We start from the raw sequence: 24,856 nt of genomic DNA, 5'->3' as shown, positions 1-24,856 counted from the left end.
CCAACCCGCGCCGCGCGCTCTTTCTCAGACAGCTGCTCTGGGAGCTCTGCGCGCCGTGCTGTTCCGTGCCTTGCCCGTCTGTCCCCCTTTGACTGTGCCTAGCCATGACCACCCAGCAGATTGTTCTCCAGGGCTCGGGACCCTGGGGTTTCCGCCTCGTGGGCGGCAAGGACTTCGAGCAACCTCTCGCCATTTCCCGGGTAAGAGTGTCTTGGGACGCGCGTGGGAACGAGGCGCTTCCGTAGGGTGGCGGCGCGCTGCGTACGGAGGGGAGTCGGGGTGGTTGGAGCCCCGCGGCGATCGCGGCGGTGCGTACAAGATGTGCTGTGCGCTGAGCGCTCGATGCCATCCACCGCCCCTTCCCCGCCACTTCGCTCAGGGACAAGCGGGTTCCGTGCGTGCCGTGCCAAGGCCAACGACAGTTTTCTTCCTGCGCCCCGGAAGCGTGGCGCTGCCGGCACGCAGACGCTCTTTGTGCCCGTGGAGACTTAGAGCTCGGCAGACCCCGCGCGCTGGGAGGTAGCACGCCCTGCTCTTCACCGTGGAAGAGTCAGGGAGAACTGATTGGAAACAGCAGAGAATCCTAGAAGGTGAATGGGAGTACAGAGGAGTTCTCAGGAAGGCGAGTGGGATTCTTGTAACTAAGAACTGAAACTATTTTACACTCTTAAGGTTTGATCCGTAGCTGGTTTTCAGCTCAGTAAAGCCTTCCATAGGAAACTGGAGTTTGGAAAGTAACCCCCGATAAATCTTCATAGACTCACCTTTCTGCCCTCCAGGTTATCTGTGATAAACCCATTTCCTTCTGCGATGAGTAATTCCAACCTTGTGCACGGTGGTCATGTTCAAAAACCTCTTAGCTCAGCCTCATCTCTGGGAGGGCCTGAGACCATCGCAGGCTGCTAGACCTGTGGCCCACAAATGAAATGAACCCCCTGTGAGACTGAGCTCCATATTTGAAGGTCCACACTTTGGACGTGTGATCTGGAACAAACAAGGACTATTTCCCACTACTAGTCAACATTTTTAGCCCCTTCAGATAGAAGGGGTGTGTGTGTGTGTGTGTGTGTGTGTGTGTGTGTGTGTGTGTGTGTGTGTTACTAAATATCTTCTGACTAAGGAGAGGGGGGAAAACTGCAGCTATAGCCTAGAGGGACCACATTCTGTTCTTTGGTACATTTGCTAGCTAAGACTGACCTTAAACTTGTTTTCTCAGTCTTGTAAATATCCCCCCTTTTCTTAGAGGGGTTCTGGGATGAAGACAGAAGAGAAAGATCCCGATGGCCCTGCTTCCAGCGGCCGAAGGAGTTAGATGGGGGTTGTGGAAGCATTCCTGCCTCCTCTTGGTTTTTCTGCCAGTGGCAGTGCGGCTCAGGCTTTCTCACAGGTGGCCTGGCCGAGCAACTGACTCTTTTGACTACCCTACTCCAAATGAGCAGGCAGCCTAGATTAAGGCTTTAAGGCTGAGTTTCCCACTTGACCATCTTGTCTTCCAGAGATTTCTTTGTTTTTGGAGATGTGAACTCTTTTTCCAGCCTCCAGCCAAAGTTCTCAAGTATGGGAACTGTGCCTTACCCAGTCTGGTGCTCCTACACCAAGCCTGGCCCAGGACTGCTCTTGACTGTGCCTAGTGTATCCTTGCAGACAGATTACAAATGCTTGCCCACCAAGGGCACTACCTCTGCGCATTCGGAGTTGGTTACCTCATAGTCCAGTTGTTCCCGCTCTTTGTGGCTATAATTAACCTGTCAGGCCTCTCCACTTCCAAGAAACTTTCTTTTTAAGTAGGGGAGACTATATGGGCAGTCTGTTGGAAGGGTAGTCTTGGCTTGGCAATTTGGCAGCTTCTAAAAGCCTTAACACCAGCTGGGAATATAGTACAGTGAAGCATTTGGCACATCGTAGAAATGAAGATGGCGTGGGGTGGGAAACACTCCGAATCCATTGCTTTGGACCTTCCCGCATTTATTAATCTTACTCCTTGTTTGAGATTGACTCTCATGTATCTCAGGGTGGTTTTGAACTCTGTGTAGCCAAGGATGACTTTGAACTTCTGATCCTGCTGCCTCCCACTTTCTGAGTGCCGGGATATGTGGCACGTGGTAGGTTTATGTAATTCAGGAATTGAGCCCAGACATCATGCATGCTAGGCAAGCCCTCTACCAACTGAGCTACATCCCTCACACCCGATTCATGTATTTTTTCACACTTCACACTCATGTTGATTGAGCACATGTCATATGCATATGCAAACTTCTCAGACCTGAAGGGAAGCTAATCTTTATTATGCCTTTGGCAAGTGCTTTCATTGAAAAGTGAAAATGACTCAGAGGCATTGTCATTGTGACAATGGCTATAAGTTACTTGTTTCTTCATCCTGTCATTGCCCCTGTTCAGCTCTTGGGAATGAGAAAGTGATTGTTATGACTTGAACGTGGCCTGGGTGGCCTGGGATCTGGCGCTGGTCTGGCGTCTAGTTCTTATCCAAGCGCTGCCTAAGGTGAGCACCCAGAGTTTATATTTATCACTGCAGTAGGGTAACAGCAGCCCTTGGCCACCAGTTGAAGAACGTAGAGTGCTCTGTAAACAGTGAATAATGGTGAGGTGTGAGCATTGGTAAGCTCTGCCCACCTTCTGGCTGGTGTGTGCTACATTTAGTATCCTGGGCAGATACAGTTTGCTAGCATGTTTTTGTGTAAGTAGACTTGAAGTCTCCACACCAAAGCAAACCATAAAATTAGGCAGGGAGAGGAGTGCCTCTTACTTAAATAACCATGTTTGCTTTCTCTTGCATGAATTATTCTGGTATTGGCTCCCGTCTTTTGCTAAAGCGATGAAGCCGGATAGAGCTCATACTTGTGTGCACTGGAGATACTTCTTTTTTCTAGCTGCATTCCCCTGACTATAGAATGAGCACCTGTACAGCCCCACCCTGATCAGGATCTCCAGTGTTGGTGGCACATAGGTTCTTGGTGATGTAGCCCTGCCTGACATCCGGTAATTCCTCTGTGCTCTTCTTCATATTTACTGACTAGGCATCCTAAACCCTAGATGCTGAATTTTGCCTATTTTTAAACAGACTTATATAGAGTATTTTATATTTTATATAAGTGTTTGTGTGTGTGTCTTCTATTATACCTTTATGCCTTCATCGATGTTTCTGTGAGGAATTTAATTATCACAGCCCAAATTTCTCACCATAAATGGCTATAAACTAGTTTTTTTTCTATCTAGTATCTCATTTAAGGCTCGCCTTCGACTCCCTGCTACTGAAGCCACATAGTATTTAACTGCTCTCTGAAATCTTTTTCTGTTGGTTCCTGTTCCAACCCTGTGGCTCCCTCACACCGTGCGTGTGTGCGTGTGTGTTCCCTCCTCTGTGTTATTTCATATTTCCTCCGGTAGCTTTCAAGGGAAACCTTCAGAGAATCCACACCCATGCTGAAATTACTTGCCACTGTGCTGACAACTGAAAAAACACAGGAAGGGGCGGGGCCAGTGATAAGGGGATGCTCTTAGTTGGAGTTGCCACTTATTTCCCCCTTGAGTACTGGGGAACCCTTTGCTGAGAGTCTGTGGTTTTATAGTACGTGCTTGTGTCCTTTGCCCAAGGACCCCAAGGGGGTGCTTAATAATGGTTACTCTGTAGCCAGAAGGTCTTTTCTGATTTTCAAGAGGGTTATTTCTAGATTCAAGTAGGGTTTTACGTTGTGTCATAAAGGTTGGAAGAGCAGGGCTCGTCAGTTAGGTGATAAAAAGGAAGACCAGCCTAACACTGTTCTGTGTGCTTAAAGGACCTTTGCTGCATGCCTGCATGCGTCGTATGCCCTAAATCACCCCAGAAGCATTGGCCGTTCCAGCTGATCGAGGTTGACCTGGGAAGAAGGGAGGCAGAGGAATCCGAGAAAATGACCTGAGGTGGAAACATGAGCCTCCCTTCCCAAACCTCTAGGATACTGACCACGGAGGCTAATTTTCTTTTCAAAATTAGGTTCTGTTTGCTCTTTAAATTTTAATGAATTAATTTTAATTTATTTTATGGTATAGTGTTTTGCCTATATGTGAACTATGTGTGTGCCTTGTACTTGTGAATGTCAGAAGAGGGTTTGGATCCCCTGGAACTGGAGTGACAGGTGGTTATGAGCGGCCATGTGGGTACTGGGAATCCAACCCAGGTCCTCTGCAAGAGCAATAGATGAGCCAATTCCCCAGCTCCACCCTGGTTAATTTGGATGAGGAATGAAGCAGGGAGAATAGCTTTCAGATACTGCATCTTGGGTGGTGCCTGCCTGGGCTGATCAGGACTGGGAAAGGCACTCAGTGGTTGCTGTGTCAGGGCCCAGCTAAGGCTGCCTCCCAAGCTGCCTTCTTTCCTCCAGGCCGTGACTTGCTGATGTTCTGTGGAGGACAGCAAGGTAGACATCTCTCATTGCCTACTAATTGAGTTACATGACCCAAAACCCCACAACAGGGCTGGCCAGATGGCTCAACAAGTAAGGGTTCAAAATTGACCTAGAGTCTTAGATGTCAGAATTAGGGCTAATCTCTGTCAAAAGGTTTGTGACAAATGTGGTTTGAAAATTCACGTTCAGTTTCTTTATGAGGTGCTGCGTCCGTCAGTACATTTTTTTGGGGGAGGGGAGAATTCACCAGGCATTAGGTGACAGTTTGTGTTCTTGTCCGTGTGTATATTACACTTAGTAGGTTTACATGTGGTTGTCATAAATGATGAAGAAGCCAGGCATGGAGGCTCAGGAAGCTGAGGCAAGATTGCTGCATGTCCAAAACCTTGAGCTACACAGTAAGCTCTAGTCCAGCCCAAGCTATAAGTGTGAAGTCCTGTCTAAAGAAAAACAAAGAAACACCCCAAATCCCTCACAACAGAAGGTCGAAGGGAAAAGTAAGGGAAGGCAAAGGAAAAAGCCCTTCCCAGCTGTACTCCACGGAGCAATCGCTGTTAAAGTCTGGTTCTAAGACTTTCCGGCCTGTTTTCTTCTAAGTTACATTTTCAGAGTCAGTTGCTGTATCATGGTGGATCATGTAGACGTCATTGTTCTGTATTTTCTGTCATAATTTTGTTACAACACATGAAGAATCAAAGGTAGCTCGGTATCCTGGGGAAATGCCTTTTTTGGCTTCAGCTGACTGTAGGTTTCAACCCTGTCTTGCCCAATTCTTACCTCTATGTCCAGGGGTGGTGGTGGCGGGCAGGTCAGTTCCTGAAAGCTCAGCAGCTGTTTGAGCAGTGGGAATAACAGTATTTACCTCCAAAGGTAATTGTGAAGGTGGGTGGTGCCTGCTGGGTGCCCAGTGCTCTGGGTAAGCCATAGCAGGCATTGAGATGCAGCTTACTGTTAAAGAAATGTTAATGGTAGCTACTTTTTTTTGTAATTAAAAGTTTTTTCTTTCAAAAATTATTTTTTTAATTTATGTGAATGGTGCTTTGCCTGCATGTGTATCTGTGCATTTTGTGTGTGTGTGTGTGTGTGTGTGGTGCCTCTGAATCCCCTGCAACTGGAGTTACAGATGCTTGTGAACTGCCATGTGGTTGCTGGGAATTGAACTCTGGTCCTCTGGAAGAGTACCCAGTGCTGTTAACCGCTGAACTATCTCTTCAGCCACAAAGATGTATTCTATTTTTAATTATGTGTACGTATGTGTGTATGGGGGGTGTAAGTATGGTGGGTGCAAGTAGCCACAGAGTCCAGAAGAGCGTGTGGGATCCCCATATTGCTGGAGCCAGAAGCAGTTGTGAGCTGTGTAACACGGGTGCTGGGAACCATATTCTGGTCCTCTGTAAGACCAATATCCGCTCTTAATCCATGAGTCATCTCTCCAGCCCTGATACTGTTTTGAACCCTTTAAGAACGCTTTTCCAACAAGCTAATGAGATTGATACCGTTGCCAATTTCATTTGATCAGTGAAGAAACAGAAACGGGCAGAATAGCCTGCAAAAGTGAATGTCAGATTTTGGTCATGGGTGGTGGTGGTTAGGGCGGCTTTAAAGCATGCACAGTCATTGTAGGCTTTTGGACGCTCTCAAATTGACGTCTCACTCTGAGAAGTTAGGGTATTCTCTCTATTGGCAGCGCCTTTTACTTCCTGTCTTCAGAGCGGTGATTGCTCAGACCAAGAAAGCAGCGAATCTCTCTGAACTCCCGCCTCTGCGGACTGACAACTCTATTTTGCATGGAGGAAGCTGGGTTAGGGCACAGCTCATCTACAAGTGCCCAGCCTACTTAATTGCCTCATTTCCTGGAGAAAGTGGTTATAGACTAACCAAGAACATTCTGAAGCTGCATTGTTTCAGGCCAACCTCTGTATCCTCGTGCAGCGTTTGAGACTTTGATGTGGCTTCAGGGTCTGGGTGGCAGCCTGGACCCACAACCTGCAAGCCAAGAGAGCCCCAGGGAGGAGTTCACATTCACCACTTAATGTGGCTGGCAGGCAGGCAGGCTGCTTCCGTGTTGTCCCACCCCCTGTTTAGACTGTCAAATTTATGCCTAAAACCCCTGATATGGCCCTTAGACCAAGAGTCTGTGCTTCAAGGTCTACACGCCATTGCAATGGAACTTGAATTTCATGTTTTGTTGGTACTACCAAGACATGTGTCATTATTTATGCTTCCGTTCTCACTTCGTTCTGCATGGACTTAAGGGAATTTACAACTCCAAAAGCACACAAAAATGATATTTAAAACACAAGGACATACTTAAGAGTTAACGAAATATTTGGAACACGGAAGCAGAAGCAGCAGAGTTTCAGGAATGTTAAATCAGTTGGTTTCTGTAATTGCACACTTAGTTTAGCTGTGAGTTTTCTGGCCAGGGCAAAATGGGAACCATGTTGAGTGTGTTGGACTTCTGGGCTGACATGCCTTTTATATACTCGACTTTAGTTCCTTCTCAGAGGTTAATCGGCATGGATAGGGCTGTTTTCTCTCTCCTTCCTGCCCTCTCTTCTTCTGTCCCTCCCTCCTTCCTTTCCTCCCTTCTGTTTTAATGAGAGAGAGAGAGAGAGAGAGAGAGAGAGAGAGAGAGGAAGAGGAGAGAGAGAGAGAGGAAGAGGAGAGAGAGAGAGAGAGGAAGAGGAGAGAGAGAGAGAAGAGAGAAAGTGAGTCTATTCTAACTGAAGTGTCTTCAGAGGGCCATTTATGTACAGGAGTGTAAGTCCTTCAGGATGTTTCTTAAGAAGCTGGACTTTTAGGTTTAAATGTTTATTGTTCAGTAATTTAACTTCATTCAAGAAGAAAGTATTGGGGAAAGAAATAGTCAACATCCCCCTTGAAGTTTCCAAACCCAGTGAATGTCAATTAGGCTTTGCTAGGAAGTGGAAAAAGCAGAGATTAGGGGCTGAGGGTGTAACGTAGTAGTAAGAATGTATGCTTAACATGCCCGAGGCCCTGGGTTTGGCCCCCAGGACAAAATAAAATAAAATGAATGAATGCATGAATCTTTCTGGATCATTCTGTATTAATTTGAGATGGAGTAGGGCTCTTTGTATAATTTACTCCCCCCCACCCCACCCCCCCACCACCAAGGGTATCTGGTAGCTAAGAAGTTGGAAATCAGTATCACATCCTTGCAAATACAGTTCTGAGCTGGGTTGATTTCTGGCCCCAGGTTTAGTAGCCAGCTCCAAGCAGCAAGGTGAGTGGTGTTCTGTAACACTGAGGAAAATGACTTGTAGTAACCAAAGGAAAAGTTAGAAAATCGTTTGAATAGAGAGGATTTTTTTTTTCTTCAAAGGGAAGAGGGGGAAAAAATCAACTTCTCAGAATATATAAAACAGCTGACAAATGCTTGCTTGGGACTCTGACACCTATCCCAGGGCAGCAGTTAGTTCATCATCCAGTAGGGAGCTCTCATTTTTCTTCCTTTCTTGTTACAAGGTCTTCCTTGGTGGCCTAGACTGGCCTTGAATTCCTGATGGAGCCCAGAATGGCTTTCAATTTTAATATGGTGTCATGAGTGTTGGAATTGTAGGTGTGCCCCGTCACTCCAGGGTGACTGGAACACTTGAGAACAGGATGGGGGCTGCTTTCCATGCTTAAGAGGAAATAGGTTACTGACCTGGGTAAACAAAGGTGTCTGCTAATCCTATATAGGAAGTATTTCTTTTCTTTGGTGCTGGGCATTGAACCCGGGGCTTCATCAGCATGGAGTCCCACCTCAAACTATTATAAAAAGGGCTTTGATGGGTAATTGTGCTTTGCACATCTTTCAGTCCCAAACTCATTTGTAGCAACCAGAGGCTGGCTGGAGCGTGAAGTGGTAAGATAAACCTCTGCAGGACTGATTACAACTGGTCCTGATAACTGGGTTTCTGTGCTGGGGCAGTTAGAGCACAATGGGGCTTGTGGCTGAGTGGGTGGTGTGTTTCACATTTAGAGGGACCAAGTTTCCTCAGTTGGTGCTGGTTGTGGCCTTAAGGAAATCTAAGCCCAGAATTGCCAGATTTTCCTCAAGCTTAGTTAGAATCTCTGGGCTTAGGTACATTTATCAGTATGTGATTTAAATTTTAAAACTAATATAAAGCAGTCTTGATTGTGGACCAGATTCCTTGACGGGCTCAGCTTCCAATTTCAATTGTAGAAAGTTAAAGCTGCTAGGTGAATGTGGGTTTTAGGTAGGACCTTCCAAAGATCCACTCAAGACAGTGGTTCTCAACCTTCCCAATGCTGAGACCCTTTGATACAGTTTCTCATGTTGTGGTGACCCCCAACCATAAAAGTACTTAGTTGCTACTCCATAACTATAATTGTACTACTGTTATGAGTTGTAATGTAAATATCTGATATGCAGGGTATCTGATCGGCAATTCCAGATGTGTTGCTACCCACAGGTTAAGAACCACTGCACTAAAGGAATGGCTGAGCTAGGGGTTGAGTGAGTGACCTCTGTAATGGGTCCAATTTGAATCGTCATTCTAAAGTATGCTGGCTACCTTTATGTCAACTTGACACAAGCTAAAGTCATCTGAGAAGAGAGAAGTTCAATTAAGAAAATGCCTCCATAAGATTGGGTTTCTAGCAAACCTGCAGGGCATTTTCTTAACTAGTGATTGATGGGAAGAAGGCCCAACCCACTGTGGGTGGTGCCATCTCAGGGATGGTAGTGCTGAGTTTATTAAGAAAGCAGACTGAGCAAACCATGGGGGGAAATCCAATACACCCTTCAATGGGCTCTGTATCAGCTCCTGCCTCCAGGTTTCTGCCCTGTCTGAGTTCCTGTCCTAGCTTCCTTCAGTGATGGACTACAATGGGGAAGTATAAGCCAAATAAAATCCTTTCCTCCCCAAGTTGCTTTTTTAGTCTTGGTGTTTTGTCGCAGCAATAGTAACCCTAACTAAATCAGAAAGTGTCCGTGCAGTGAGGTCATCTGACCCTCAGCACGGCTGATGGTGTCTGGTTGTCTCTTCGTAGTAACGGAGCACAGTGAATACTATGTGGGGATTTCATTGCTGCTTCCAGATAAAATACAGGGCTCTCATGGCCTGCTCTCCTTATCTCCAGTCTCATATCCTCTTCCCCTCCCTGTGCTCCCTGGGTTTTACCTGCGCAGTTCACAGAGCGCTCTTGAGACTTGGCTTGCTCTTTCACGTCCCCTTTTGTGGCTTCATGGTTTTAAACAGCACCACCTTTTGGGAGTCATTTCTGTATCTGTGTGTGTATGTGTGTGTGTAAGTACATGTGTGTGTGCACACATGGATGTGCAGGTACAGGGCAGAGGAAGGCATCCCGTATCTTCTAGTACTCCCAGCCTTATTCCTTTGAGGCACGGTCTCTCCCTGAACCTGGAGCTTACACCTACCCATCCCAGGGCGACAGCCAGCAAGCGCCAGCACTCTTTCTGCCTCTACACCCCTTCTCCTCCCCACAGTGCTGGGGTTGCAGGTTCGCAGCAAGACCATGTCAGTCTTGTCACACGGGTGCCGACATCCAAACTCCCATCTTCATGGCTGTTCAGTAAGCCCCCTTAACCACCGAGCCATCTCTCCGGCCCCCATTGTTAGCATTTGCGTTGCACTGTACCTCTGAGCACAACATTTATCTCTGGCCTGTCTCTCCAGGGACCGTGAGCTTCTTGGTGGCCCTTTTCATAGCATGTGGTTTCCGGAGTTCACCACGAAGAGCTCCACATTTTTTGAATTCTGGGCGCTTGCTCTGTTTTGAGTCATCTCATTAACCCTCACAGCGAGGCACTAAATCAAGTCCTGGCCTCCTGCCTCTCTAAGATGTATCTTAACCTACAAGCTGCGATGTTTTTCAGAATATTCATGGGGATGAACCATGAGTGAGTGAGTGAGAAAGGAAGCATGGGGGAGGATGAGGCGTGCCAAGGAGGGGGTTAACTCTTCCTTGAGGTCCGTGTTAAGCCCCTGCTGACTCTGTGAACATGCCCCATTGAAGGAGTAGGGAGAGCTACACCACAGTTCCCGTTTGCATTACTTAAACTGAAGTTAAGGTCTTAGCAGAGTTTGAAGGCCCCTTACGGACATAAAGAGTAAAGTCTGTGGGGAGTGGTGGCCTCCAGGTAAGGAGTGGCCATCTGGGGCTGGGGGCGGGCCCAAAGATGAGCTCACCTTGAGTGACTGCTACAGAAACCAGAAGAGCATTCTTTCCCTAATAGAAATTGCTGCACCTAAGCCACACTAGTTTTTATAGCAAGGGTTGTCTGCTCTAGGTGCATGATCTCTAGGGGAAAGACCTGACTGAGGGAACTGGGGACATGTCCACTTAACTAATGGGTCTGGGTTTTTGGAGGGAAGTATAGGGTTTCATTTTTTTTTTAGAAATTGAAGCTGACTCCATCATGAGCTGGTTCTGATGGAATTTGATGGCTGCTTCTAAAAAATTAGGCTAGACATTGTGGGGTAGCGGACCCTGGAGCCTGCCCTGGCTTGCTACTCACCTGCTGAGTCACCTTGAGCAAGCTGCTTAACCCTTGTTCCTCCATTTCCTCATCTTCAGTGGTGCAAGTGACTTTGCTTGCCTGATAGCACCACGAAAGGATCATAAGCCAAGCCTTACTAACCACTTGGATTGCACTTGGCATGTAATACGCACTCATTAATGGTGGCTGCTGTTAGAATTGAAGCTCACTGTGGTCGAGTAAGTGTGTGATAAAGCGTCCTCCATTCAGGACAGGAATCCTCCAGCAGCAGGATCCGGGTCTTCTCCCATGCAGCCCTGTTCTGTTCCGTCTTATAATTGGTATGTTTGATAATGGGTGGGGCTCTGGGCCCCAACTCGGTACAGAGCAGGGGAGCTGTTGTCTCATGCTTGGGAGGCACCTGGCCAACAGGGTTTTGTGGCACTCTCGTTCTTTGCACAGAAGGCCCTGGCAAATACACCTCCTTAAATTCTGGGCTTCTTTTCAGCTCTGACAGTGGGCTTACAGTCTCTGTTATGGTATTGCACTGAAGCAAAAAAGGGTAGAATTTACGAGGGTTTCTGTGTTAAAACCAGGTATAAGCCTTTAGCGATGTGAACTTGAACCACTCGCAGCTTCTCTCTGGTCCTGTTTCTAAAATGTTGTCTAATATATTCTTGCTCATCTCATCTATGTGAGCTCCTTATTTTTATTTTAAATGTGTGGTTTTAATAGGCTCTGTAAAGGTAAGTTCTGTGATTTATTTGATCTAACACCCTCCCATCTTTTTTTTTTTTTTGAGACATGGTCTCATGTAGCCTAAGTTGGCTTCAAACCCACTGTGTAGCCAACGATAACTTCGAATTTCTGATCTTCTTGCCTCCTCCTCCCAAGTGATAGTAAATTCAGTTTATGTGGTGTTGGGAATCAGTCCTAAGGGTTTTGTACTCGCCAGGTGAGCAGCCAACCTTTTGCGCTGTATCTATTCCCAGCCCCAACCCTTTAAAAAAAGAGAGATGGCTCATAAAAGAACAATATTCCATCAGAGTCAGAGCTGCTCATCTTTTCTTGTAATTTTCAAAACTTTCCTTTGGCAAAGAAAAGGAAATCAGATTGAAGGATAGGCAGGCTAGGTCCAAATTACTCACGTGTGGGGCTCCTAGGACTGGTTTTAGCTTGTCTGGGGCCTGTTGGGATGTTCTCTGCAGAAACGCCTCTCCTACTAAAGAGTTTGAACCAAATGCTGGAAATTCCATACTTCTTAGCAACTGAACATAAAGCATAAAAAAAAACTTTTATTTTCAGTTCAGGATAGTGATTTTAAGGGAAATGGTTACTTGATTTAAAAAAAAAATTGTTGATTATTTTGAAATATTCCTTTCAAATAGTAGTCTGTGGCCATGTGGGTACAGCGGTAGTCAGTGCCTTGCCCAGCCCTCTCCACCTCACCCCTTCAGACAGACTCTCTCTCTTCTTTTTAAATTTAAAATAAAGTTATTTTTTGTACAATATATTCTGATCACTGTTTCCCCTCTCTCCTCTCCTCCCAGACTCTTCAACTCCCCACCCTTCCTGTTCTACATCTTTCTCTCTCAAGAAAACAGACAAATAAAAAGACAAACAAAGACAATAAAAGAAAACAAACAAACAGAAAAGAAGCCAAGAGCAGGAGAAATGCGTGCGCGCGCGCGCGCGCGCACACACACACACACACACACACACACACACACACACACACACACACCGTAAAAACTCAAAACTGAAAACCATAATATACAAGCAAGAGGCCAGTAAGGTTAAGAAATAAATGCCCAAACAAAGTAATATGACACAAAAACAAACAAACAAACAAGCCAACAAGAAACAAAACAAAACACAAGTCCAAAAATACCTTTGAGTTCATTTTGAGTTGGCATCTGCTGTTGGACATGGGGTTGGCCTTTAAGTGTGATTTGTATACACAGTGACTCCCTTGGAGACGCTGACTTTTCTTTGTGAACTGTTGTTAATTGGAGATAGCTTCTGGTTAGGAACAGTTGGACTGTCTGGTTTGAACCTGTGCAGGTCTGATATCAGCTCTGTTGTGTCTGGAAGACACTGTTTCCTTGGTAGCGTCCATGCCCTTTGGTTCTTACGATCTTCCACCTCCTCTTCCACGTAGTTCCCTGAGCCCTGAGAGACAAGGTCTCTTACTGAACCTGGAGCTCACCAGTTCTGTTAGCTGGCTTCCTGAAAGCCTCAGCAATCCTCCTCTCTCTCCCACTATCTGAGCATTGGGTTCTGGGGGGCAGACACACCCAGCTTTTACATGAGTTTGGGGAACCTGAGTTCAAGTTCTCTCTCATGTTTATACCAAAAGACCTCTTAGCCCTTGGATAATCTTCCCAGCTCTTGATAACATCTTTAGCTGCAGTGGGTATTTTAATTCAAATCATTCATTGATTATTTATTTTGAACTCCTACTGTCATGTGATAGGTGCTATAGATTGGTGCTCAGTGAACACTCAGAAGGGTGACTTAAGTAGAGACTTAAAAGATGAGAAAAGTCAGTCAGGCAGAGTTAAGAGTGCCTAGGGAGGAGGAAGCCAGAACTTAGTCAGGGGTAGCTTTAGGGGAGGGCCTTGCTAGAGGGTTTGGGGTATTCTAAGGGAACTGCTCTGCTCTTTTATGCTGTTATATTATTATACATAAGTGGCTTTGGCTGGCATTATTCTCCTGGTTTTCCAGCTAGTGTGCTTGGAGATAGAATTTGCTGGGTTAGAGCATTACCAATCCTAAATAAAGGCATTCTTAGGTTAAAAAGTGAGCCAGCGGCTACAGAGAGAGTTTGAGGCCAGCCTGGGATACATCAGACATTCTCCCACAACACCAAACAAGCAAAACAAGAAAGCAAAACTCTGCATTGCCTTTTAGAAACAGTGGACTGTAGATGGTAGAACACCAGGCCAGCCGCACTGAGTCACTCAGAGTGAGTTTCCTCCTGCTGACAGGGAGGAAGGCCGGCGTCAGACATCTCACTCCCTGGTTGCCTGGAGCACAGCTCTTGTTTGGTGAGAGAGATCTCTGTAAACACATGATGGGAGAGTGGGAGAGGAAGGTTAGAGGTCAGGATCTCTGTACTGGTTCCACGTCTTCACATTCCAAGTTTTTTTTTTTTTTCCTGGTGAAGCCAGAACATCCTCAAGCCAGAAGGGACCTCAAAGGGCTAACTCAACCCCTCATTTTGTGGGGTCAGAGTACCAGCGACGGGTGGACCATGGCAGGGCCCCCACACCAGCAGCCCTATGAGGGCTGTGTTTTCTGTTTGGTGAGGGCTATTTGGGAACATGGCTGTGGAAAACTGAGGCTTAAGCCTCAGTAGTCTTGTATCCTGATTTGACACTTTGAAGAACCAGCTTCTGGAGACCACCTGTGGTTTCCAACATCTACTAGCTCCCAGGAGCCCCCGGGTTCCCATCCAGAATGGCCTGTTAATATCATACAGTCATGGACTGGCCCTGGTGTGATGATAGTAGTGTTTTGGTTTATCCTGCCTGAGAAAATATCCAACAGCAGTCCGTCTGAGGCCAGCGCTGTTTCAGAGTGGGTGCTGTTCGTCACGCCAGCATCTGTGTCCACTCGCAAAGCAGGCAGGTCTGTGTGGGGCACATTTACTCTGTCCACAGGGAATCTGCAGTGGGCAGATGGACTTAAGGACCCGTGACAGTGACTAACTGGCCTCCTCAGGCCTCTGAGGTCTACACATTTGAAACTATTGGCTTGGAAGCATCAGCTTGTAGAAAACCAGCCACCTGTGGGGAGGAACCCTAACCATAGCTGATTTCCTGGTGCCAACCCACGCTACCATATTTAAAAATTATCTGTATTGCTTGCTTTTTTATTGTACAAGTAGCTCAAGCTAACTGTAAAGAAGCTAACATGCTGTTGAAATGTGTGACTTTGAGAAATTCCAGTTTTGTCTGTGCTCATAGTTCATGACATATGTTGAGACCGTACAGAAATAGAAGTTACTGTACACAGTATTTTCTAAATGCATGAGCTTAAAAAATGTGTTGTGCAGGAGAGCGGGCCCTGCGCCCTGTCTGGGCCGCACCCTAGAGCTGACCTTGTTGGCAGGGACACGGGTGAGATCAGGATAGCTGACCCCCTTCCCTCGCATGCCCCCACAGCAATCAGGAGAGTGGGCCCCGCACCTCACCTGGGCAGAACAGTAGAGCTGGCTCTGGTGGTGTGAGTGTGGGTGAGTCAGACCTGGGGACCCGAGAGCTGGAGAACTGGTCCCAATCTTTGCTGCAGGCTGCCTGGGGTGAGCTAGCTGGGGCAGAGCAGGAGAGCTTGCCTGGGTCGCACAAGGTTGTTCTTGTAATAGGACAACGAGGTCACACACAGGAAAGGACTTGGTAAATGGTAACAGATCGTACAAACATGAAGGATTGCTGCTGGCTAAATTATGATCTTAGCACACTTTCTTGAGCGCTTCTCTCCCTGCTCTTTCTCTTTCTTTCATCCTTGCAGGGTCTTGTTATGTATCCCAGATGGTCTTCAAACTCACTACATAGCTCAGGCTAACCTCCGATTTTCTCCTGCTTCAAGTTCCCCGGAGCTGGGATTATAGGTGTGTGCCACCGTGCCAAGCCTTCCTTTTTCCATGTTTTGATCTTTATTAGTGACTACTTAACCTGACGGTATTTACTCATCGGTTTTCCTGAAGACGAATAGTAACTAATGTGCCCTCCCCTCTGTTGTCAGGTCACTCCCGGAAGCAAGGCTGCTATAGCTAACTTATGTATCGGCGATTTAATCACAGCCATCGATGGCGAAGATACCAGCAATATGACACACTTGGAAGCTCAGAACAAAATCAAGGGCTGCACAGACAACATGACCCTCACAGTATCCAGGTGAGCCTGTGGAAGTGTCAGTTCATGCTTGATAGACTGGAAGCTATTTGTGGACAGCATCTATCTCTCCATCTCAGAAGCCCTGACGCTTTCCACAGCTCTGTACTATTCGTGATGAAAGCACTCCGGAAGGCTTCTGACTTTGAGTTTGCTTGTTTAATCATTTTTCACGGGATGTCTCATCAGCTAGGTCTCTTTCTCTTAAGTTACCACATTTCCACTTGATCTAATACAACTAACGAAAATCCTGAGGAGGTAAAGTGAGCTAAAACACCGTTAAGGTAGAATGAACTGAAATGTCTTCCTGGGGACCGCTGAGTTTCAGTGTAGGATGCTGTCGGACCTTGAATCGTGGGTGCTGTGTCGTGAGATCACAGCAGCAGGGAAGGACCTGAGCCTGTTAGACAGAGTGCCCAGTGTAACTTCAGGTGCACCGCAAGAAAGGAGCACAGGCATTGAACAGGCAGGCGAGGAAAGCACCTTGGAAGCTGTAATTAGGGTAGAATTTCCATTCTTCTTTCTCTTGGTCTTGGAAGTGGCTGTATGAAGCCAAGATGTCAGGGGTGATTGGTTCAGCTTTTAATGGCTTCCTAGTTCCTGTTGGATCAGGTTCAGGTTCTTGTTGCTGTGTGAACCTGTTTTATTGAATGGCTTACTAACCTTGGCTTGTATAGTTCTGCCTAAGGTTCTCATCTGTGAGGTACGTTTTGTGACCTTCCCCCTCCTACTTGTGCTATGCGGTTGGTAGACAGATCAAGAGCCCATGAGAAATGCCGGACCATTTTCCTCCTTTTGGAGCTCTACTTCCTTGGTGGGAGGTGAACCGTTTCACTCTAACTCTTTCAAAAAGCACATTGACGCTTTGTTCTTGTCTCTTGTTCTATCTCAGCCCATGTCTGTCTGCTTCAGATTCATGTTCAGGTCATTCATGCGTTTATTAGCAGGTTTTTTTTTCTCTCGTTCACTTGCCAACAAATTGTGTAGGTGAGTCTGATAGTTGTCTGTCACTGGTTACTGTGATGAATACGAAGAAGGTTTAAATACTCTTCACCGGGAAGAGAGAAAAAAAAAAAACCCAGTACTGATGAAGAAACTGGACTAAGACTGTTGTTGTGTGATTGGCAGGAAGAAAGAAAGAGATCCTCGATTCATAATGATGATATGGTTCAGGCTCAGAACATTGAGCCAAGATACAGTAGAAGTCTGTCCTACCCTGAGTGGAGGTGGCAGGATGAGGCAGATGGAGCAACTCAGAGGGGTCTGGTGGCCGTGTCAGTTCCCCAGACTGTACCGAGGGAGGCTGAGACTAGATTGGAAGGCAGCTCTGGAAATCCCTTGAGACTGTATGTAGGAGCCGTCCAATGACTCTCATCTAACTGACAGACAGAGGCTAGGTCTGATGGCGGGGTACAAGTTCAGAGGGGAAAAGTCAAGGAAAAGGGGGAAGTTTTACTAATTTGCTTTTAGCATGTAAAGTTGTTTCTTGGTATCCATGGGGGGTCAGTGCCCAGAATTGTTGTGGATATCAAAATTCGTGAGTACTCCTGTCTCTTCTGTACAAAGCAGTTTAATATTATGCATACTCTATGTGTGTCTTCCTGCATTCTGTAAGTCATCTCTGGGTTACCTATGATATCTAATACAAAGTAAGTGCTACACACATGATTGCTATACCGTATTATTTAGAGAATAACGGCAAGGGGAAAATCTATATATGCTGCAGAGTTGTCTCTCTACATCTGACTGAATCTAAGCAGAACCTGTAGACACAGAGGTCGAAATGGATTTTTTAAAAATTTATTTATTATTTATTTATTTATTAAAGATTTCTGCCTCCTCCCCGCCACCGCCTCCCATTTCCCTCCCCCTCCCCAGATAAAGTCCCCCTCCCTCATCAGCTCGAAGAGCAATCAGGGTTCCCTGACCTGTGGGAAGTCCAAGGACCACCCACCTCCATCCAGGTCTAGTAAGTAAGCCAGACCCAAAAAGAGGAACATGGGATGTACTCACTCATATTTGGTTTCTAGCCATAAATAAAGGACATTGAGCCTATAATTCGCCATCCTAGAGAAGCTAAATAAGAAGGAGAACTCAAAGAAAAACATATAGGCATCCTCCTGAATATTAACCTTCATCAGGCAATGAAAGGAGACAGAGACAGAGACCCACATTGGAGCACCAGACCGAAATGGATTCTTTATTTAACATGAATGAGACAGCAAGCAGCTTCGGGCTGGGGAGGGTGCTCAGTGCTGGAGTCCTTGTTTGACATGTGTGAGATGTTGAGTTTGATCAGCAGCATCGCAAAACAGAATGAAATAAAACAAAACAGAAGGGAACAACAGCTTTGTTCATTTCTCGCAGGTCTGAACAGAAAATTTGGTCTCCTCTAGTGAGCGAGGAGGGGAAACGGCATCCATACAAGATGAATTTAGCGTCGGAACCCCAAGTAAGTGCTTATCTTTGCCCCTCCTCTGCCAGCGGCTTTCCTGCCTGGGCATTGTTCAGCTAGTCTCTTGTTTTTCCTGCACTGGAGGTCTGGGGATCAAGTGGCAGGGAGAGCCTTCCACTGTCTTTGCTGGGATCTGGCTCAAGTTCAGTTCTTCCCGTAAGGGAACTGCGGGAGGAAAGGACTGGAAAACCCCAGGGCAGGGGCCTGGCCTGGGCTGGCCTGGGCTGGAAGCTAGGAGCCGGAAGACAGGCAATGAGAGAAGAGGGCAGAGTCATTCTGCATGTAGGGTTGGTAGGACGCTAGCAGGGTTGGTAGGACACTGGGGTATCTGAGTACTAACTCTGCTCATAAAGATTTTAGATACAAAAGAATCATCCAGTGGTGAGGATGGTTAGGCCTGAAGTAGAGTGAATAAGAAACACTAAGCCGGGCGGTGGTGGCGCATGCCTTTAATCCCAGCACTCGGGAGGCAGAGGCAGGCGGATCTCTGTGAGTTCGAGGCCAGCCTGGTCTACAAGAGCTAGTTCCAGGACAGGAACCAAAAGCTACGGAGAAACCCTGTCTCGAAAAATCAAAAAAAAAAAAAAAAAACAACAACAAAAAAGAAACACTAGCATTTACTAGTAACCTTTCTTTCCCTGTGAGTCTGGAGGTGGAAATCTGTTGTTATTCACTTGTTACAGTGAAACTTGAAGAAAGACATTAAAATTAGTTGAAATAGATTGTGGCTAATATTGAAAAAAAATGTAATAAGGAGTCATTGCTTTGTTTGTTGGTCAAGGTGAATTTTCTGGAACAGTAGATTGTTCTGAGACCCCCCTTTTTAAATCTCTCAGCAGATAACTGCTTCTAGGTGTTTTAATTTTTCTCTTAGTTGCATCTTCTACAATATCTACACTGTGTGGGTATGTTTTGAAATAGAGAAATATTTAGAACATCTTCGTAAAATTCCCCATATTGCTCATAACAAAGTATAGTCTCTCTTGGATAAATGAATGGATTATTGATAAGTGAGGGGCCTCAGGAAGCAGTTTTTGGGTTAAGTGCTTTCGCACAAGCCCAGGGACTGGAGTTTGAATTCCCAGCACCCGTGTATCAAAGCTGAGCACGACGGTGTCCAACTGCAGCTCGATCCCTGCGAGCTGGTCCACCAGTTTCACCAGACGGCCACGTTTCCAGTTCACTGTGTCTGAAACGCGGAGATGTGATTGAGGGAGACATCACACGTCAATCTCTAGCCTCCTCATCCACTTGCAGGCGTGAGTGTGCCTGCGTGTGCCTGTGCCTCCATGCACATGTGCGTCCACCCCACATGCAAAGACAAACAAAACCCCACCAACTGATAGATATGTTTTAATTTTTAAAACAGTCTTGTTATTATTAAATATTTAATAATTGAAGTTTTGAAATTGAAATTTTCTTTTCTAAGTTTGAGACACAAGTTTTTATATAGTAATAAAAAATTAACATAATCAACTATCTTATGTATAGTATAGAAATTGGATGAAATTGAATTCTATACCTTGGTGTGTATAAATTGAGTGGTTGATTATAAGTCTTTCCTCCTCCTCCTCCTCCTCTTCTTCCTCCTCCTCCTCCTCCTTCTCCTCCTCCTCCTTCTCCTCCTCCTCCTTCTTCCTTCTCCTTTTTCTTCTTTTCTTCTTCTTTTTGGTTTTTCAAGACAGAGTTTCCCTGTAGCTTTGGAGCCTGTCCTGGAACTCACTCTGTAGACCAGGCTGGCCTCAAACTCACAGAGATCCGTCTGCCTCGGCCTCCCTCCTTAGTGCTGGGATTAAAGGCGTGCATCACCACCACCTGGCAAGCCTTTATTTCTTAAAAGTTATTCCATTAAAATTTCAGAAATGTAGTTATAATTTTTCTCTGTTATGCAATAGCAATCAAACTTTTGAGGATCGTTTTGCATCTGCTGTGTCGAAACTGACGCAAGCTTATTATTCTGTATAAGCCCTATAAGGAACTTCATAAAATGTTGTTTTGCAAACTGGCAGTTGTATACACAAACTTAAATCATGCCAGTGTTAATTTCAGTTTTTCTGGTAGTCTAGTGACTTATTAACTTTTGATGTGTTAAGTTTTCATATGTTTCATAACAAGAGGGATATTTTGGTTTAACTTGGTCCAAAATGCTCACTTTTCATACCTTGTTTATACTTTTTCTTTAATGCTGATATGTTGAAGATCATTTTCAGACTAAAAAATAATCATTCAAGCTACTCTAAAGGTTAGCTTGAGTGTATTTTTCTCTCTATTTGTACAGAAATCTTCCCACCTCCCATTTTCCCAGATCTTCCATTTCTAAGCCTTCTTAGCTAGAGGACAAATTAGTGAGAACAGAGTTCATGGATATTGTAAAGATCTGCTAGCTCACATAAAGCTAACCAACACCCCAGCTTATCTGAGGTCAACACAGTTACATACCTAGTTTGTATTTCCTCATTATTGAGTTTCCTTGGAGACTGATAAATACAAAGCCCAAACAATGACATCATTCGTTCCAAAAGGCAAGCCCTAAATCCGCCTGCCTTCTGGAAAGACTAGAATCCACATGGGGGTAGAGATGTTTCTTTTATGTACAAACCAGATGCATTCTTGAAAGATGCTTTAGAAAGCCAGACTCAAGAATTAAAAAAAAAAAAGCCACCCCAAAGAAAAAACTCCACCATTCCCACCAAAGAAAACAGGGCGGGGGTGGGGCGGGGAGGTTGGGGAGATAGCGCCTGCTGCCAGGCTGCCTGAGGACCCGAGTTTGACACCTGGGACCTGTAAAATGGAAGGTGAGAACTGACTCTCCTAAGTTGTCCTCTGATCTGTAAATGCGGGCAGTGAATAAATAAATATGAATTTGCGACACGACTCTCGATGAACTTCTCTTCTCACCAGGATTATTTTTGTTTTTACGGGAGAAAAGGCACTGTGCTTTTTGGCAAGTCACGCACGTGTCCTTCCGAGGAAGCTTAGAGAAATGGGCTCTGAGAGGCATAACTTGCCCACAGCCAAACACTAAGTGTCAGGGAAACTTTGAGCCAAGGCTAAAGAATAAGCATCCTGTGCTGCTCCCAGAATCGCCGTGGAGACAGAAGAATGCTTGCTGGATGCTGTCATGTTGCCCACGCTGCCCTACGATGGGGTGAGAGCACAGGCCTCTTCTGTAAGCCAGCTGCTGCCTTCACAGCCAGTGATTTCAGAATTCCTTTGAGTTGGCGTACATAAGACTACTTAACTGTTCCTTGATGATGGCCATTTTTTTCTTTACCATCTTCTTTTGTGATTCTTTGTAGCTAGGCTTGGTGACAGAAACAGGTGGATCTCTGTGAGTTTTGAAGTCAGCCTGGTCTATACAGTGAGTTCCAGGATAGGCCAGGGCTGTGTAGAAAGACCCTGTCTTGAAACAAAATAAAAAACCAAAAACATACAAGCTTCTTTTGGTTATATGTGCAGACACAGACAAAGTCAACTAACCTTACTAAACCATCTAAATCTTGAAGAGAAAATTTACTGGAATGACGAAAAAGAAATTTTTATCATAAAAATATGTCTATGCCGCCTTTTACTTTAAATTAGCTTTATAATGAATTAGGCAGTTAGTTTTCATTCATAATGTTTTCCAATTAAACACCGAGTTTTTTTTTTTTAAAGGAGGAAAAGAGAGCAATAGAGGGCTTGGGATTCTTTCCAGTTATTTGGGTTTTTAAGAAAGAAACCGGGGGTTATCAGAATTTCCTTGGGAACTAAGAAAACGCGTTGAGTTCAGTAGGCTACACAATGCTTGTGGCACTGGAAGCCAGAATTGATTTTGAGCATTGGAGCAGGGAGAACCTTGCTGATTCATCAGGTAACCTGTGATTAGTTTGTAAAGGAATGTTAGTTTAAAAAGTACAGCGGGGTGGTGATGGCGCATGTCTTTAAACCGAGCATTTGGGGGGCAGAGGCAGGCAAATTTCTGAGTTCGAGGCCAGCCTAGTCTACAGAACAAATTCTAGAACAGTCAGGGCTACACAGAGAAACCCTGTCTTGACTCCCCCCCCCCCAAGGGCTTTGGTGTGTTTGTACAGATGTCTCAAGAGGTTGTATGTGGACATAGAAACTCAAAAGTTCTCCCTCCACAGGGTCTGCCTTAACCTGGCTTCTAGAACCTTCCACCTTGTGTTTCACCCACAGGGAACAATAGGCCCTCAGCCCCTCTGCCTTCTTTGTAAGGACTGAGACTATGTAGTCAGCAGCTGCTTCTCCCGTGTTCCTATTACCTACTTTCCTTGATGATCCAACCTGGGGAATTTATCCACACCTTTTGGCGTTGAGAGCTCTGGGATGACCTAAGCCAGCTCTCCTCCTCTTCCTAATGCCTCTGGAATGTGTCCTGAAAGGATGCTTCCTCGGCCCTGACTTGGGTTCTGGTAGCCTAAGGCATGAAGTGTTATCCTCCCAGAGGTACCCAGAGATCAGATCTGCCGGGCCTCGTGAAGAACTAGAGACGGGGCTGACTGAGCGTGTGTGGGATGTGCAGTGTGCGTCTGTGGACGCTCAGGTCATGGCTCACTGTCTTGTTGCGTTTGTCTGAACCCCTCTGTCCCCAGCTGAAGTTAGCTGTGAACCAGGGCTGCTATAGTTTAGCTGCAAATTCTCCCTGGCCTTTGGCCTGTACCACACGATAGGGGTACAGTGTGGACACCTCCTTGATTTCTCCTCTGCTCCCTGCCTTCAGGAGGTCCTGCACATAGGAAGTGCCCACAACCGAAGTGCGATGCCATTTACTGCCTCACCTGCTCCCAGCACTGCCCCCCGGATCATCACAAACCAGTACAACAACCCTACCGGTCTCTATTCGGCTGAGAACATCTCTAGCTTCAACAGCGCTGTGGAGAAGCAGACTGCAGGCAGTGGAGAGGAGGCGAAGAGCCGACAGTAAGTAGATGCCCACCCCTCTCCACTCCAAGCCTCCAGGCAGGTCCTGGGAGAGGCCTTTTCCACTAGTTTCTTCTAACAAATCGAACCACTCATCCTGGGAGGGAATTTTTGGCACTTAAATTCTTCCCTCTTTGTAGGGTTGTAGTAAAAATAAGAAAATGAGGACTACTGAGAACTCAAGAACAATGGCAATGGGTTTTTGATCCTACTGCACGTACTGGCTTTGTGGGAGCCTAGGCAGTTTGGATGCTCACCTTACTAGACCTGGAGGGAGGTGGGTGGTCCTTGGACTTCCCACAGGGCAGGGAACCCTGATCGCTCTTCGGGCTGATGAGGGAGGGGGACTTGATAGGGGGTGGAAATGGGAGGCGGTGGCGGGGAGGAGGCAGAAATCTTTAATAAATAAATAAATAAATAAATAAATAAATAAATAAATAAATAAAAGAAGAAAAAAAAAGAAAAGAAAATGTGTTGCTGGAGCAGGGGCTGCTGCTCAAGAGTGAGGATCAGGGTTCAAGTCCTAGAGCATACAGAAATGCTAGGTGGTCTTTCTTGGAGGCCTTTCTGTGACTCCAGCACTTCAGAGATACAGTCGGGGGATCTGGAGCAGGCAGGCTGGCCAGACTAGCCACTTGAGTGAGCTCTGGGTTGGAGGGATAAGGTGGGGAACCATAGAGGAAGATTCCTGATGGCACCCTCCAGTCTCCACATGCGTGTGAGCGCCCTCCACACTTCGCACACATGTATGCCCACACACTCAGGGGAGAGAGGAATAAAAGAAAACATAATATAAAATGCGCCGCCCTGTGTCGGACACACAGATCTTGTAATGATTGAGCTTCGTACTTGTCCTGAATGCTGTGGTCACTCACAGCCACTAGTCATGGTCTTTCACAGGACTGTTGTGTCCTGAGAGTCCTCACTGTAGAGTCCTTGAGAGGATGGTCTCGTTTGTGTTGATGACTCCCACACAGTCTGAGCAGGGTGTGTGTGTGTGTGTGTGTGTGTGTGTGTGTGTGGTGTGTGTGTGTGTGTGTGTGTGTGTGTGTGGTGTGTGTGTGTGTATGTGTGTGTGTATGTGTGTGTGTGTGTGTATGTGTGTGTGTGTGTGTATGTGTGTATGTGTGTGTGTGTGTATGTGTGTGTGTGTGTGTCTGTGTGTGTGTGTCTGTGTGTGTGTGTGTATGTGTGTATGTGTGTATGTGTGGTGTGTGTGTGTGTGTATGGTGTATGTGTGTATGTGTGTGTGTGTACCCCAGTGTGTACAGAGGTGGGGCAGTGCCTGCTTTCTCACCAGAGCAGACCAGAAATGATAGAGAGAATCCTTGAGGCTGCAAGAACTTGTTCCTGTGATTGGGCTCTGGCCTGTGCTGGGAAGAGAGGGCACTGTAGGGGGAATCAGGCAGGCACCTTCCTCTGTCGCAGGCCTGTTGGCTCTACCTGCCTTTATCTCTGTATTGGGTCTCCTGCATCTTCCAGCAGAGGGACCTACTATCTGCTCTGTCCCCAACTCTTTGGGGACAGATTTAGAGATGACTTCCGCCTATGGCAAAGGAACTGGGTGTGAGGGTGTCAAGTTAGGAGGGTGGGGAGTAGATTAGAAGTTGCCAGCTCGTGCAGATGATGTGTCTGCAGGGTAAGGAGCGCAGGGCAGGGCTACCGGATCAAACAGAACTGAATTGCACTTGTGGCGCCCCATACT

General features: G+C 46.2%; 1 protein-coding gene across 1 annotated transcript in view; it reads left to right on the top strand.

The window, feature by feature from the left end:
• Positions 1-24,856, top strand: part of Pdlim1 (PDZ and LIM domain 1) — a 40,676-nt gene continuing 15,820 nt past the window's right edge. The window contains exons 1-4 of the mRNA XM_075974000.1: positions 1-200; positions 15,625-15,776; positions 18,141-18,225; positions 22,952-23,151. Of these exons, the coding sequence (XP_075830115.1) occupies positions 105-200; positions 15,625-15,776; positions 18,141-18,225; positions 22,952-23,151 (533 nt within the window). The 5' untranslated portion in view covers positions 1-104. The remainder of the gene's footprint in view (positions 201-15,624; positions 15,777-18,140; positions 18,226-22,951; positions 23,152-24,856) is intronic.

Source organism: Microtus pennsylvanicus, chromosome 5 (assembly GCF_037038515.1).
Source record: "Microtus pennsylvanicus isolate mMicPen1 chromosome 5, mMicPen1.hap1, whole genome shotgun sequence".
In the NCBI taxonomy this organism is placed as follows: domain Eukaryota; kingdom Metazoa; phylum Chordata; class Mammalia; order Rodentia; family Cricetidae; genus Microtus; species Microtus pennsylvanicus.
Note: the sequence above shows the minus strand (reverse complement) of the source record. Positions and strands in the feature narration are given on the sequence as shown.